Below are 17,319 nucleotides of genomic sequence, written 5' to 3'. Positions count from 1 at the left end.
CGCAGTAGATGATATCGCCTCCCGTTACTACGCTTTTTGTTTGCCAGAGTCTAATAACTCCGCCAAACGTGATGGCTTGGGAGGCCCAATTCTAATCTATGATGGTCGGCGATGTAACAGTTTTGGCTCATGGTCCCAGGTGGCATTCTGACTCCATCAAGCACAAAGCTTTTTCAATATTATATACAAGCCATACTTGTTGTTTATTTATCTTGTGCAACTAAGAACCACTGACAAAGCCAATAGTCCTGACTTGTACTTATGATGTGACTTGTATCACATATTTGGATGCAATGACGGAAACAGCAAAATACAAGTCGGGCGCCACGCACAGTGTGGCTCTGTTTGAGTGTAAATGCAATAGGTCCTGCATTTGCGAGTGATTACGCTATTGGCATTGTAAATGACAATGCCATTTATTTAATGGTTAAGCTATTGGCAATGTAAATGACAATGCCATTTATTTATGATTTTAAAAAAAAAGTCATGAGCAATGCCAATAGCTCTACCTTTAATAATGCCGAGACCATTGAATTGTAATTGCTTGTTGAAAAATGCCAAAAACTGTTTCTTAGTGCTGCGACAGAATAGAAGACAATCGGTTAAATGGAGTCCGAATGCATAACAAACTCGCAAGCCGTAAAAGAAAAGAGAAATATGTAGAACGCAGACGATGCACAATTTATATCACCCTTCTAGGCAATAACCTTGTTCCACGTCAAGATTTTACCATCTGCGAAGGGGAGGTTATTTCCTACTTTAAATCCAAAGATTTCGATGTAATTAAACCTCTCTCGCTCTTTCTCACACATGCTTTTGCTCAGTAGTACCAGGTAGAACACCAAAACCAGCCCCAGTAAAATGTTTAAGTAAGCCCCATTCTGCAAGAGGCCGCATCTAGATTAGTGTTAAAAGTGTCATGGCAGCCCATACTACTCTGAAAGCAGACCATCGGCAAAATGGTAATGTCAGAATGTCCAGCAACGCCCTGTCTCTCTTTCTCTCTCGTTCTCTCTCGTTCTCTCTTTCTTGCAAGCACAAAGGTTAACTTTCTCTTTTTCTCCCTTTCAGTACCTCTAGCTCTTTCTTTCCCCCACAATCTTTATGTTTCTCTATCACTTTATCTCACCTTCCTTCTCTCACACTTTCTTTCCCGGTCTCCTTCTATTCCCCTTTTACTTTATCTCACTTCACTTTCTCTTGCTTTCTTTCTCACCTATACTTTCTTTTGCTCTCACTTTTCTTTTTAATTCTTTCTTGCTTTCTCTACCAATTTCTAATTGCCTCTTTTTCTTTCACTTTGTCTTTGTTGCTCTCTCATCTGTCTTTTTCTGTTTTTTTCACACTTTATCAATATGGCTACCACTTTCTTTCTCTGCATCTTTCTCGTTCTCTCTTTCAATGTAATTGTTTTTATTAATTTTTTTGTTTTCCATTCTCTTGCTGTCTCCATTTTTTCTTTCACTTCCACTCACTGTTTTTCTCACACTTTCTAGCCCTCCTTACTTTCTCTGACTTAATGTTTTCCCTAATTTTTCTTGGACTTTATTTTAGTCTTTCGATTTTTCATTTTCACTCTTTCTCAAACTTTCTCTTCATCCCTTTCTCACTTGTTTCTTAATCGAACTTTTTCCTTTTCAGATTGTATCTTATTTTTTTAAAGCAATTTTTTTATACTTATGTCTCTTATTCCCTCGAACTACCTAACTTTCTAACTTTATATTTTTCTCTTTTCTTTTATGGTCTAGCTTGCTTACTGCTCTCGTTTTACTATTTCTCTCTCTGTGAAATCTGGTACAGTGCATTGCTTTTTCACACTTTCATCGAGCATATTGAGTAAACTTGCGGGACCTTCGGAAGTTATCATGAAGCATTTTCAAAATAATACATGCAACTCCGAAATTAACTTCTCGCCTGCTAACGAATTCTTTGATTTCTTTAATTCATCTACGTGACAGTCTTTCCATCATCCCTAATAGTTTAAATTGCTTTGTTTTGGCCCTTCCATATATATATTTTTTAAATATTTAGATACTTCAACCCACTATCTTTAATTTAAGATAACGTAACTTCTTGTAGTAGCATTTGCTGATGTTAACTATCCAACAAGGACACGTTTTAGACAACTGATCGAGTGCATGGTGAGTCGATTTAATCAAAAACACCACCAAGATATTTTCTGCTCGCAACTTGGCTGGTAGCACCAACTTGTCCTTATTATAAGAAGTGTACCCAATGTGTATTGGTACTACTCAGGACCTAGAAAGCACCTCTGCTCCAGTTAAATCTTAGCTTTACCTCTAATGTAGTGCTGCACCTTATTTGAAGAGCCTACCTAACCTGTGGCTCCCTATGGGCATCCAGCAGACCCTAGGTGCAATAGACCTACTGTTGACATCGCGGACCACAATCTTGGAACAGCTGACCCAATGTAGACCTATTGGCATTAGAAACATTTAGGCCAGAGGGCGGGCCTTCCAGATCACTACAGGTGTAATTGTGACTGTCTAGTAGGAAGTTTTTCTCTTAATCTTTTCCTGTCTCATTAAAAATAAGTGAATGTACTTTAACACCTTAGCTGCGTGTAAATATCCCTCCCCAGTGCTGCGCTGTCCATTGGAAGTAGTGCTGAATGGACGTCCAATGGACGTGCGCAGCACTGGGGAGGTAGCGCTGCTGACGACCGTTGGCCGTCAGCAGCACTTAAGAGGTTAAGACTGTGTGTTGTTCCAGTTGCTATAGTGGGATATTTTGATCCAAGGAATTGAAAGCTGATTACTTGTAAGCCAGCCTTCCTTAGTACTGAAGTTCACTTTCTGCTTCCAGCTGCAAAGCACTCTTATTGCAGCACTTCCATGAGCCTTAAAATCTGACTCCCCATTTAAAAGCACTGACTCCCCTCAATTAATGTATGTACCTGGTAGTCCAACCCTCTTTTTTAGCAGTGATTAGGCACCACAGTATGCTCCGAAGCTGAACCCTGCATGTACCAATCTCTAAGAGAAATGGGCTTTCATTGCATTTTTCTGATGGGTTGGTTTACAGAGTGGGCAAGAATTTAAGGCATTTCACAGTGCTGCATGATACCATGCTGGTCCTAAGATCTCTTTCCACTGACTTACCAGGTGACCAGAAAGTTTAGAAAATTCAATTTGACAATAAAATTGTGGGTTGGGATTTGTTGTTAAATAAAGGCTTTCTGGACGCCTCTCTCTAAAACCCTGTGTTTTTGTATATGCTTATATTTTTTTTAAAACCCAACCAAAGGTTTCCATAGTGCCCCAGAGTCCACTGAAGACAACTCAAGACAATATTTATTGCTGTGATGTGTTAGGTCTGCAGTGTCTGTCCTCATATTTATGAAAGTTCATTCAGCTGTGCATTCTTCCATAGATTTTCTTCAATTTTACTAACATTCATTTTTTTTTCTGTTTTGCTTTTAAGGATCATTTGTTAAAAAATGAGGCCCTGGACATGTGCCTGTCAGCAAGAGGAGAGCATCCAACGGTGATGCCCTGCAATCCTGGCGACATACACCAGCGCTGGTCTTTCATCTAAGGAAGAAAAGGGAGCAACAGGGGATACTTTCCCTAGCACAAATACTGCACACCCATCAGCAGCTCTTGAAGAGCATTTTTGGACCTACTAAAACTCAGGAAGGAAAGGCATTGAGTTAGACTTGTCCTTTGAAGAAAAAAAACAAGCTAATAGACACTTTATTAAGCTGTTTTATGTTTGTTCACATTTGCCTTAAATTTTATATGAAAGTGGTGCAGAGGGAATGCAAAGAAATCCGAATGCTGCTCATACTCTAAAACACAAGAAATGAAAGGGCAGATATGGGCCCTGTGGGATTCTGGATCTGAACAAGCTTGGGAAGAGATTATTGATGTCTTCTGGTGATCTGAATAGGTCAGTTCTTCCTTCCATCCCAGACTCCGGAATCTGCCAATATATTGTTGCCTCCTCGAAGAGCATTTACATGACCTCATCTCCTGCGACTGGGGTGCTTCCAGACTTTGTCAAATTGGGTTTGCTTTGTGCCAAATCAATAGTTCCTGCCTGGATTCCAAGCACTTGGACTTGACTGTGGAGTCTACCAGAGTGGTGCCTTACACTGAGCTTTTGAAAGGGGGTGGGAGAGGCTAAAAAGGGAATTCCACTGCCCGGGCAGCAACGGAAGTAACTGCAATAAAGGCGTGCGAGCTACTGTGATTTTGTTTCATGAGGCATGGCCTTCAAAAAAGACCATTTCAATCTGTAAAAACTTAAATTCGTGTATCCAAAGGACATCAGCATACTACCACTTTGCTGAGGCAAAACAACAGCTGGAGTATGTTTGAAAAAGAGTTAAAGAGTGCTAGGACACTAGGTTTGTCTCTCTCGGCTTGTAGAGTCCTGAGGCACTGGGAAGTGATGGGGAATATTCTCTACCATGATACTCTCCAATGAACTTGGCTGCATAAAGCATTGGAACCGTATCCGATAACCTGGCCACTCGTGGGCTAATGCGATGCATATGCAAGCTGCCACAGCTGAAGACATCCTAAGTATAGAACAGAGGCAAAAGAAAAAGAAATTAAATATAGAAATGTTGATATAATGTGTTTTTCTGGCAGACTAACTCAAAAAGAGTACTTCTATCAGTACAAACCAGAGTAAGATTGTTAGCCAAACACTTAGAAACCAGATATTGTAGATTAGCCCACTTCTGACTGAGAAGGGATCTATGTTGACCAAAGCCCACGAGAGAGGAGTTTGAATATGAACCCAGCCTTGAGGGAGAACATTCAATGTTGGCCTAACCCTGAGAGAGTTAAAGGTGTATTAATGGCCAACACAGTGAAACTGAAGCTTCTGTTTGTGGGAAGGTCAGAGCAAGACCAGGTGGTAGATCATCTCATAGAGCTGAGATTATCCACGTTTTATCTCAGTAGACTTGAAAGTGCCTACAAATGTGAAACCTAGTAATATCCTTTTTTATGGGAGAAAATGGCTGCTTCCCTATGTTGGATCAGGCAAAACCCATTGTTCTTTTTCTACTTGATATCGAATCATAAAACGCACTATTTTTGGAATAGCTAAACCCGTGCAAATGGTGTCGTTTTCTTTCCCTTTTGGGCATACATGGCATTTCATCATACTTTCAAAACTTTCTGACCCCGTTTACCATGCAGACCAAGAGTTCTTGCAGAAAAGAGATGAGCCCACCATATCATTGAATCGTTTTGCAGTACATTTCCAAACCACCACTCTGCTCTTGCTAGGTGACGAGAACTCAATTTCCAGCTTAGTCAGAGTGAAGTTATGTACTGATCCTTGCATGCTTAAAGCTGTCTGTGAGTGGTTATTTGGGCAAGTTCTAGGGCAGCCCCCTATTATTAGTGTAAACATCTACGTGTACCTATGGCCAAGCAAACCATCCTAAAATGAGTACCCCTCTTAAATGATCATGAGAAGCAACAGTCCTGTCTGTGTCAGTACACTGAATGGTATGATATAATGTATGGTTAATATGAGATCTTAAGAGAAATGCTGATTCTTCTATAATAGCCTCAAGGAGTCAGGGAGGTTCCCTGGGCTTTAACCACTTCATGGTATTAATGAACCATTGATGCATCAATCACATCCAGAATTCTCCAGTGATTTCTTGTTGATTTATTGAAAAATCTTTAATACTTCTATATGGAATGGTCACTATTTGTGCTTCATTCCTTTTCATTTCCTAAGGTTTTCTGTTCTCTAGGTATCTCCCCTTGCCTTGGGGAACCCCAATGTGAGCTAACCTAATAATGCGTGCCTACCAACTACCAGTCACAACCTCTCCTTTAAGGCATTTAACTATAGTTTCCCATTATATTATTTTCCTCCCTTGAGATGAAAAACACAGGTGCCATTAGTTTATTCTGTGAAAACGAACCTTTTGCACGAGGATTTGGGGAGCCACAATCAAACGGTACCATTTTAATGAGCTTCAATGGATGTTCAACTTATGTCCATCAAAATACTGCTATCAAAAGTTAGCTAGTTTTGCCCACAGCTTATTGCAGTTCACTATTCTCAGCACACCATGGATGATGTTCGGATAAATCTTTATATCAGTCATCTTGCCTGGGCAGTTTGGCCTAAGGACTCACATGGTTCATAGAATTTAAAGTCAAGAACCTGAAACATTGGCTACACAGCTCACATGGTCACATGCTTCCAAGCTCACTCTTGGCTTTCAATGAGGCCTGCTCTAAAGTTCTTTGCAATAAAATTGGCTTTCTTTTGAATTTCTCATCGACAGAGAACATTTACAAAGATGAGCTGAAGAAACGTTGTAGCTTTGTATGTGGAGCATGATTTCAACAGTGTGCCAGTGTCGGGGCTCTTGGCAAAGTCTGGTTTTATAGGCCCGTCTAATGTTTGGACTCCATTAACCCTACCAGACACTTGTGCTGCACTTGTGGGGCATTGCAATTCAAGAGATATGGTTGTCCAGTAATGCATTTTCCAATATGCCTTTTACACACTACAATTGTTTGCGTTCAGTAAGCGTGCATTAGTGGATTCTCTGCTGCACTTACTTTTCACACAACCCCTTTTAACATAAGGTGAGAAGCTTAATGGCGGCTCTTCATTTTTGTTGTACTTCCAAAGTCCGAATACCAGGTGCACACATTTTATCCTGGGTGCCATAAATATATATTCTTTTAGTTTGGGGGTGGACTAGTCTGAAACTTTGAAGCAGTGCATGCTGGGATTAGTGGTAGCTGTACATTAGTTCTAGATTCCCAATTAAGTGGTGTCCATGAAATTTCTAGTGGCGGACATGGATTACTTGATGGTACTTACACCAGGGGCCCTCCTGATACAGCCCCTCAGAAGACCTGGTCATATGGAGTGGAAGTAGTCAAGTGTTGGTGAAAGTTAATGGGATCTGAAAGGTTCAGAAAGGGAAATATTTTAAAGGGTCCTTTTTTTCGGAGTTTAAACAATTGGCGTCTCCTTACTAATTGGTGGAGGGGCAACGATTGCTGATCATAGGTTTGTGTTATTATGATTTTGGTTTGTAGGTACATTTTATTCTCTCTCGGAATGAAGGAACTTTATCCACGATCAAAACAATTTGCCTGTAGACGGCTCTAGAGTGTGAAAAGAGAAAAAGCAAAGGATACTATAACCCATTTGGCACACACTGATTTGTGTGGACTACTTTAAATTATTACAAGAAGCAATTTTTCGGGGGGGGGGGGTGTGGCGGAGGGTGCGTAATCAATGTGTATATAAAAGCTGTAATAGATTCTTGTATTTTCCAGATCGGCACTAAAATAAGATTTTATAAAGCTGAACTCGGCATATCTGGCAAACTATTTCCTTCAGGCTATTCGCTTTTGGGGGTAGAAAGCAGAATTGTCAAATAAGTCCCCAACCCAGTATCGAAGGCTTCGGGTAACATTATTTTGGAATGTTGTCTTCAAAACCTGAAATTGTTATGTTTTGCTCAAAAAAATATGAACCATCCTTGACAGTATGTAGAAACTTTGAACACAGCCTTGAATCTTGATTTTTAGTACAGTGGTTAAGTTTCTACTTGGATTAACCTGGCAAAGAGTACGTGACCATGACCAGTCCAGTATGGCGTTGTATCTCTGGTGTCCATATATACAGAATGTCGCCGAATATTCCCTTTATGATAACAATCTTGTTTTTATTGTAGAGAAGTTATCTCTTTCTACTCACTTTTGTACTGGTTTGTCCAATGTAGTTCCAGGAAGGCCAGGTCCATGGCACATGGAACCAAACATTGTTTATGCAAACAAGTTCTATTTAGATTCATTAAATGTAAACCAACCTTGTGTGGAAATTTGGGAAAAATCAGGCCTGCAACGGAGACGCTCAAATTGGTTTAACTGAAGCAAGCCAACACCCCCACTATGTTTTACGCTGCTAAAAGAAAGTCCCTGTACGGTAACTGGTGTCCTTAGTGACATAGAACACTGTAGTTACTCTGAAAACCTTAAATGTGGGTGAAAGGTCAGAGGTGTGGAGTGGCCTCATATTTTCTGTGGCCAAGTAGTAGGTTGAGTGTATGTGCAGGGTATACTTGCCGAGTGGGGTAGTCTTTGCATGGGTTTAGTAACTGAGGTTTTCATCTCATACGTGAGGGTCTTATGCAGGAATCAGTGTGGTATCGCCACAAGGATTGTGATAGCACAGGATGGCTGTTGGCAGGAGGCGTGGTCTCATAGGAGAGGAGATTGTACAAACAAAATCCAGGGAGAAGAAAAAAGGAGAAAGAAGATTGGGGGTTGCAACAGTACGATTGTGGTCTGTGGGAAGCTCAAGCTAGTGATATAACTACAGGTGTGCATGTAGCGCCTATGGGGCTTGGTTGGGGGGGGGGGCAATAATTAATGTTCCCAGCAAAGCTGGGAACAGATCGTGAATCAAGAAGGCATAACCTGTATACTTCTGGAACTAGTTGACGTTGTTTACATAGATCATAGTGTCAGTTACTTCTACGCCTATGAACTTACTGAGTTTTTACTCCAAGAAGGATAGGCCCGTCCCTCAGTTTCCGGTCTAGTTCAAATGATTGAAAGCAGTGCTCATACAATTTTGGCCATGTCCAGCTTTCTCTTGGGGGACTTCAACCCTTAAGTTCCAAATGCCTCGAACAGTGAGGGAGTTATCCAACATAGGTCCATCAGATTTTCAGTGTAACCCAAGCTATTTAAATCTTTAGATTCATCATATAGAAATTCATCTCGTATGGATACCTTGCAAGCCAGCATGGGGTCACTCTAGTTTCGAAGATGCCATTGGTTGACCAAAGACACGCATTCTCTCATGGTTGCCCAACGTGTATAGAAGTCTTGACTACATTTCGTTATTCAGAGGTGTCCAAAATCTTGTACTCATTTTTGATATTGAATCTATTTTTATGGGGCAATTACATCGCCCTGACGCAATCTATGGACGAAGATCAGATTTCTGCGGAATTGAAAAAATATATGAAAAATGCGGGCTCGGCCTTTTTAAAGTATCGGGGAATGTTTGCCAGGTTTGCTGATGCAGCCCCTTCATCGTTGGCCTTAATTTCTCATGTTGAGAATGGCCTTAATTCTTCTTTTTATTGTTTTGTTGACATGCCTGTTAAAAGATGGGAACTGCAATAAAAATGGGGACTACACAAGTTTGCTGCGTAATTAAATATTTGTCTTAGATTTTGCCTTTACTTAATCACCTAAACCTTTTTCCTCAGCCCCATCGTGGAATGCCCTTAACCTTGGTGCTTAACGCTGCAGAAGCTGACTTGTCACCCACCTGTTTACTCTGCCAGATTTTCTTTGTTGAACTTTTATAAAGGTTGTGTGCCGCACATGGGTACAGATACACAGAGGAGGAAAAAAGTAGAGGCTACGAACTTATAATTTTACCAGCAAAGGTCTGAACGTTCACACTTCATACAGTTGAAGTTTTCTATTTCGCCTGTGTTGATGTTTGGTTCCGTGGGTTGATTTTTCTTTTTGTTGCTGACCAAATATTGTTGCAGACCTCCTGCTAAAAGACATTTTGCTGCATTGTTACCCTGAAAAAATCCACTTTTCAAAATGTTTGAACTTTGTAAACTTCATAAAAGTCTTGAAGTGTGCTAAATTTGAAAACATTTAGAACTTCATTGGAGTTGGTGACATTTTTCACCTTGGTAAGCCCTGATAAAAATAGAGCCCAGTATCAGGCCACGGTAATACACAGCCTCACTGTCTTTGTTGATTGATTACAGTTTGCCGCTATCTGCTTAAATCAGCCAAATTGTGTTATATGGTTTCCATTAAAAAAGGTAGGACTGAGTATTAGGACAACAGAACTTCAGAATGTAGGGGCTGAGTCCATCTACACCATCAGAGACTATTAGCCCAATTCCTAGCTAGCTCACAGTGCCTAACCTGAACCCTAACATTCCTGGTGTGGCAGGTGATTTTGGCATCCTCGAACATGACACTCTGCTCCCAGAGGGAATCATGGAAACAGATCTTACCCCTTTAGTTGTTTACTTATGCATGCCCATTGTAAACACAAGAAAGATATGCATAATGTTTTTAATACATTTATTGAAACAATCGTAGTCTTGCATACAGAGTGAGCTGAAATTATTAGGCAGACAAAACAAAGCAATGTAACTAGCATTATGAAAATGGTGAAAAGAATAAACAGTCCAACCATAACAGTCTGATTTACATATAGTTCTACCTATCACTACCCCTACTCGAAGAGCATAGTGGGTGTACCCTGTGCCTGATCTCTTAGGTTAGCCTGAACCCACATACCTGGATAACTTGACCAGGTAATTGGCCAGGAGTAGGATTGGCAATCCTTCTCTGCATGATGGAAGATCAGCGTCAGCAGAGTTGCATATCTAACACCGCATTAGTTCCAGGACAGTCGTTGCCGGAGTGCTCCTCTGACCCGTAAAAGGCCTGTCCACCAGGGGCAGTTTCTGAGCAAGGGCTCTGGGGCTCAGCCCCCTTTAGTTTCACCCCAGGGTCATCCATTAACAAGTTTAAAACAATACCTGTAAATCTGTTTAAAAAACAAACATACAGACATCGTTCTTGGGGCCAGGGCTGTGATTACTTGTTATGTTGTGCGGGACTGCACAACACGTGTGTCAGGGACTGTTGGGGGCACTGGGGCCTACACTTAGTGCACACAATAAAGGGACACAGAGGCCAGGCTTAGTTTGCTCCGATCGTATTGCTCGCCGTCGCCTCATTGGCGTACGTGCGTGCGTAGACTCTTTTTAGGTTTCGCCTATTATCATTCGCTTGCGAATGTAATAGGCGAAAATTCAAGGGCTCGATCCACTCGTCAAACCACTGCGGTTTCTTCACAGTGCATGCGAGTCACGTGACCACAAAAGCGGGTCACGTGACCACACAAGCACGCGCATCTCCCTAATCCGCAAACCGCATTCATTCAAAAACACAGAAACCCCCGCCCCCATCCGGCTTCCCTCCGCGCATCTGCCTGCCACACTTCTCCTCCCCTTGCTCGCATTCCTGCCCCCCACCAGGCTCTCCCGCCCCCATCATGGCAACAGTCAATCCAGCAGGCGTGTTTTATTGCGAGTACATTTGAATGCAGAAAAAAAGAACAGTTTGCTTCCCAAATGGCCCCTCAACGGACGATAATCTCATCAAATGGCAACAAGCACAGACAAATAAACAAGGAGAATCCTACTACCAGTGTGAAAGGAAAAAGGAAAGAAGGGGGGACACACAGTGTTGTGTAAAATACCCCTCACACACCAACAGGCCCCTTGGTGTCATGCTTCATCATCGGGGTCTTCGCACCCCGCTAAGGGGATGCGGCACGCTTCGACCTGCGACTACGCGGGAGCGTTGACAAATCAGACTATGTGTGGTGTGTGTTGAGTGCAAGTGAAGGGAATTAGATGTGAGTGGGAGGTGTAGTGAGAAATTAAAAAGTACCTGGCTAGTGGGTAAAATGGAAAAAACTTTATTTCGTACCCCTGGCTGGTGCTGTTAAAAAGTGTGCAAAAGAACGAGGCTTTTTGTCTTAATTAGGGACAAAACCTCTGGTGTGCGTCGACATGTTTCGGTACAGGTGTACCTTCTTCAGGACGGGGCACAACTCCCAACCCTACTCACGTTTTTCTAAGGAAAATAGGTTTTGTTTTAATTTTTCTAAAAAGTGATAACGCTCATTAAAGACGGCTACAATGTGCCTACAGCGGTTCTCTGGATCATGTAATTACATGTCCTGAAAAAAAGAAAAAACCATTAGGTTTGGTTACCATATAGGGTTGGCTCAGACAGATGCAGTCACCTGGAGCCCCAAACAGTTCATTAAACCTGTAAAGGAAAACAGACATACAAAACACACAACACACAACAACATGTAAGACACATTTAGAGTTTTTTTGTTTGTTTTTCGACATTCTTATGGTCTTAGTTGACTATTGCCTCATGAGCAAGTCCTGAGCATCAAGGTAGGTAGGTGGATCCACAATCTATAAGGATAGAGGAGTGGATTCAGTGTTGTTGCTTTTACTCACTTTTCAACTCCGTCATACACCTAGAGAGGCTGGACTTTGTTTGACAAATACTCACGAAATCCGCCTATATTGGCCTCCTTCTACCACCCTGTGCTGCTCCGCCGTGAATGGAGTACGGATGAGCTAGGCGGTATATAAAGGAGGATAGGGTGTGTTTCCATTGGTTGATTAGCGGAAATGGCAAATGACCATGTATGGAGAATACCTGTGTTGCCGCCCCCTCCACGCATGTGGTCTAGTCACATGTAACATGTAACCCTCTGTTATTCGTTTATTACCGGGTTTTCGGTACGTCCAAATATGGGCTTTCCGCTCCTCAGCCATTCACTGGCTGTTGCTGTGACTCGCGCTGATCGAGAGCCCATGCGATGCAGCTGCCGCGTGGTTGACTCTTGTACGCGCATGTGCACTGCCGGTTCTTCGGTACTTTTTTCGCGCATGCGCGAAAACCGGATGTCGACCGAGCATGCGCGATGGTGTTGTGTAGTTGGCGCTAGTCACTGAGGATGCATTGTCTCCATTTAACCAAAATATATCCTCATTCACGGTGCATCCGGTCGTTGATTGCCAGATAGTTTTCTAAACAGATAAGGGCATTGGTTTCAGTTTGGAATAACCACGTCTGTTTTTTATTTGCAAGGATTCAGTGCCATATCTTGGTAGTTAGAAGGAAGTTTTTACTCAGATGTATTCAGCATTTTAACCACATTTTATCTGTACAGAGGGTAATACATGTAATGGCCCTATGATTAGCGTTGATGGCCACTAGTGTGAGTTCCCAGGTTCACATTTGTTATTTCTCACGTATTCCGGGGGTGATCAGGAGATTTGGCTCCACGGAATGTCATCATTGAGTCCCGTGATATGAGTCGCCAGGCGGAACACCCAACGTTGTTCCTTTTGGAACAGGCCTGCTTCCGAGGGTAATCGTTCGATGACAGTCCAGCGTAGATCGTTGATACAGTGCTGGTGTGATAAAAAATGTGATGCCATCTTGGTTGTTGTTTTCTTGCAGCGTATATTGCTTTTGTGTTCCCCTATCCTTATTTTGACGGGTCGAGTGGTCATGCCTACATATTCCAGTCCACATGGGCAAGTTATTATGTAAATCACATTCTTCGTATTACAGTTGGAAAATTGGCGTTGTTCCCATGTTGTGCCATTTCTGAAGGTTAAATTTTTGCTTTTCTGGGTTTGATGACAGCAACTGCAATCCCCGCATGGGAAGTGACCCTGTATGCCAGTTACATTAAGTCTTGCCGTCTGGTTTTCCCGTGGTCTAGTATGGACCACGATGTCCTTTATGTTTTTGCCCCTCCGATGTGCATGCATCGGTTTCTCAAAACTTAAGTCTCCACAGTTCAATATGCCCCAGTGCTTGTTGATGACCTTTGATACCTGGTTTGATATGGTAGAGTAGGTTGTTACACAGATCGGCCTCTTATTTGTTTCTTTTTCTTGGAGATTTTCTTCTATGAGTGCCTCCCTGTGATTATTCTTCGCGCGCTTCATCGCTTTCTCAATGGTTCTGGTGGGGTACTGCCTTTGCATAAGTTTAGTTTTTAGGTCTTTCGCTTGTCGATTGAATTCACTCAACTCTGTGCAGTTCCTCCGTAGTCGCAGAAATTGCCCATAGGGCAGATTCTCCCTTAGATGTCTGGGGTGGGTCGTAACGTAGCAGACAATTTCTGGAGGTCGGCTTGAAGTGGGTGGTGCTTTTTAGCCTGCTCTGCATAACCCATGCAAAGGTTAGAATCCGAGCTGTGCAACCCAGACATATATTGCTTAGGTCGATAAAACAGAGGTTAATTTTTCACAGTGCTGTGAAATAGAAAATATGTGGTAGCAAGTATTGACGCAGATAAATACATCTCTCTACATATTGGCTAAACCTTAATATATATTTTAAAGGCGCATGCCATGCTATTCGAGGATGCCACGCGCAGCCTAAAACTCTACTCTGACGGCGTGTTGTTCTTGAAGCTTCTGAGCACTACTGCGGTGTGTTGGCCTGTCGCGAAGGGGCTAATTGAATCATGGCAATAGTCAATCCAGCAGGCGTGTTTTAATGCGAGTACATTTGAATGCAGAAAAAAAGAACAGTTTGCTTCCCAAATGGCCCCTCAACGGACGATAATCTCATCAAATTGCAACAAGCACAGACATCCTGACTCCACCAGAGTGGCTTCCGCACTCTCTTCGAGTCAGTGATCGCTATCTAGCACGAAAACACATTTGCGATCAGATTAGGCACCGGCAGGATGTGACGCCCACCGCAGGGTCCTCGTAAATATTTTAGCGTTGCCCTGACCGTTGCAATAGAACTTGCTATCTTGTTCACACGACCCTCCACAAGGAAAAACATTTCCGGCAAACTCACTCTGCATCTCCTACCCAGTAATATATCCTCAACAAGGGAATGTCTTCAGATTGTTGTGCATTTCTGCTCAGGTTTCCCATATTCATACCGCTGTGCATTATATTTATTTAGAGTAGTTTTCATATGGTGCGCTCACGGCCGAGAGCTACAGAGCACTTTACAGTTATCTTATGTGAGGCCTTACACAACAATTGTGATGGACAAATATACCGTGAAGAGCAAACGAATAAACCAGGCTATGTACAACAGAAAGACATACAGGTTTTTACAATTCAAGACAGCCAAGAACCTGGAACATCACAATCCATATCTATTGAAGGTCGTGCATTAGTGTGCCCAAAGGAGAACGTGAAGCCACACATTTACGCAAACAGGAAACATAATTAGCTCGATCCAAGTGAGGTAGAAGTACTTTGAGACAACCATCCCGAAAAGAAAATCAACAGCGGTGTTGCAATCTAGGTATGTCAAACAACATGGGTGGTAAGTGGACTGTGGCAGCGTCCCTACCGCTTTTAAACCTAAGCGCATTTGCGTGTAGCTCGCCTGCTTAGCGGCGCGTGAGCGTTTTAATGCTATTTTAAATTCTGCACATTACTTCTCCTCACCTGGCTGGGAAGGCTGCTTGCACAGCGTGTTGTCAGCGTGTTGTTTGTGTCCTCAGCATTTGGCTCGGCTGAGCTTCGGTAGGCGGACTACGGAGTGCTGGACTCGCCCCTCCCTCCCGCCTCGGTCTGACGCCGGTGATTAGCGCCGTTTGAGCAGAGGGCGTGGAGGGTCCGAGCCAGGCACTTCCGGTAGGGAACAGCAGCGCTCTAGTTGTTGGAACGCTGGGGGGGATATAAGGCACTGGACACAGGAGCCTTGTGTGGTAAGTGGACTGTGGCAGCGTCCCTACCGCTTTTAAACCTAAGCGCATTTGCGTGTAGCTCGCCTGCTTAGCGGCGCGTGAGCGTTTTAATGCTATTTTAAATTCTGCACATTACTTCTCCTCACCTGGCTGGGAAGGCTGCTTGCACAGCGTGTTGTCAGCGTGTTGTTTGTGTCCTCAGCATTTGGCTCGGCTGCGCTTCGGTAGGCGGACTACGGAGTGCTGGACTCGCCCCTCCCTCCCGCCTCGGTCTGACGCCGGTGATTAGCGCCGTTTGAGCAGAGGGCGTGGAGGGTCCGAGCCAGGCACTTCCGGTAGGGAACAGCAGCGCTCTAGTTGTTGGAACGCTGGGGGGGATATAAGGCGGATGTGCTGTTGTCAGCGCAGCGGACGAGTGCAGCGGGTGCGACGAAGGCGCGCCGGAGTTGCGCCTGAGTTAAGCCCGTCTGCGCCCGTCCGCGGCCGATTGCGGCCCAGGGCCAGACCCCCTGCCTCTCCCTCCGGTCATGTCTGCTGGAGTCGAGATGATTTACTTCTCCTCCGCAGAGAGCTGCGCGGGCTTTGCCCTCACAGCATTGAGGCAGGGAACTATGCGGGCTGCAGCCACTGTGATTACACCTTCAACACAGGTAAGGCACTAACCGCAGGCCAGCATACTTTGGTATGTGGTCTACTAAATGTACGCTCCTTACGAAAACACTCCCTCGACATTCATGACCTTCTCACGGGGAAACAATGGGATCTGTTTTTCCTCAGGGAAACCTGGCTTGACCAAGACTCCATGCCGGAGATCATTGAGGCCATTCCAGAAGGTTACTGTCTGCAAAGGCTAGACAGAATACGGGGGAGATGGGGCGGCATAGCTATTGTTGCTCGACAAGACTACCAATGTCAGCTAGATCGCACTGTGATTGACGACAGTGAAGCTGGCGCCTTTTCCATTTCTATTAATGGCTGTTTCACTTTGAAAGGCCTGTTAATTTACCGCCCTCCAGGCTCCACCGCAGCCTTTGTTGAAAAATTAGTGGAAGACGTCACAGAAGCTGCTTTACGCTCGGACAAATATCTGGTCCTAGGGGATCTTAATTTACATCTAGATACCCCCACGGACAGGGTGGCGAGTGAGCTGTGCCACACGATGGCTAGCTTACAATTCTGGACCCAGTTTTTGCTAACTGGAACCAAGTGGATGCCCAAACCCCGATTCCCATCGCATGGTCCGACCATCTTCTCGTCCCCTTTACCATCGAAATACAGGGACCACGCCCCAATGACCCTCCTGCTGATAAACACCCTAGGGGTAGATGGACAGCGTTTTCCCAGGCCAAATTCAATCTGGCACTCACCGAGAAAGGTCATCCTGGGGGCGATGGGGTTGATGAAATTAATTTCAACCTCGACCAGCGTATTCTGGAAGCCCTGAATCAGGTGGCACCTTTGGGTATGGCGAAATCAGGGGGCCGAGTGCAACGATCGGCACCTTGGTACAATGAGGATTTGCGACCGGCCAAAGCAACATGTAAACGCGCCGAAAGGCAACGGAGGGTAGCCTATTCCACGCAGGCCAAAACAGTTTACATAGATTGCAGACGTGCCTATCACACGCTGATTAGGATGGCCAAATCATTGTATTACTGCAGTAAGATAGAGGAAGCAAAGCAGTCCACCAAGGAGCTTTTCTCTATTTATAAATCTATTGCAATAGGAAAACCCGCCGCAGTGCCTAAGAAACTCTGCACCACGGAGGGCTGCAATCTAATTGCTGAGTTCTTTGCAACCAAGGTCTCCAACATTTACAATTCCTTCCCCCAGAGGACAGACAGTGGTCCTGCCCCCTCGGAATTCCCAAGAATGAAAGGGGAACATCAGCTAACTACTTTTGTTACTCCTTCCACTACGGAGCTTCTCTGTATTTGTGGATCCATAAAATCCGGTTCCCCTAGAGACCCGACCACTCCCAGTCGGCTAAAGGATAGCCTGCCAGTACTAGAGCCCTATGTG

The 17,319-nt window shown here is 43.8% G+C and overlaps 1 protein-coding gene across 1 annotated transcript in view; it reads left to right on the top strand.

The window, feature by feature from the left end:
• Window positions 1–9,181, top strand: part of GALNT6 (polypeptide N-acetylgalactosaminyltransferase 6) — a 244,115-nt gene extending 234,934 nt beyond the window's left edge. Inside the window, exon 11 of the mRNA XM_086965922.1 lies at window positions 3,445–9,181. Coding sequence (XP_086822048.1) covers window positions 3,445–3,558 — 114 coding nt within the window. The 3' untranslated portion in view covers window positions 3,559–9,181. The remainder of the gene's footprint in view (window positions 1–3,444) is intronic.
• The last annotated feature ends 8,138 nt before the right edge of the window (window positions 9,182–17,319 follow it).

This window comes from Lissotriton vulgaris, chromosome 1_1 (assembly GCF_964263255.1).
Source record: "Lissotriton vulgaris chromosome 1_1, aLisVul1.2, whole genome shotgun sequence".
In the NCBI taxonomy this organism is placed as follows: Eukaryota; Metazoa; Chordata; class Amphibia; order Caudata; family Salamandridae; genus Lissotriton; species Lissotriton vulgaris.
The sequence above is the reverse complement of the archived record's forward strand: the minus strand, read 5'-3'. Positions and strand labels throughout refer to the sequence as shown.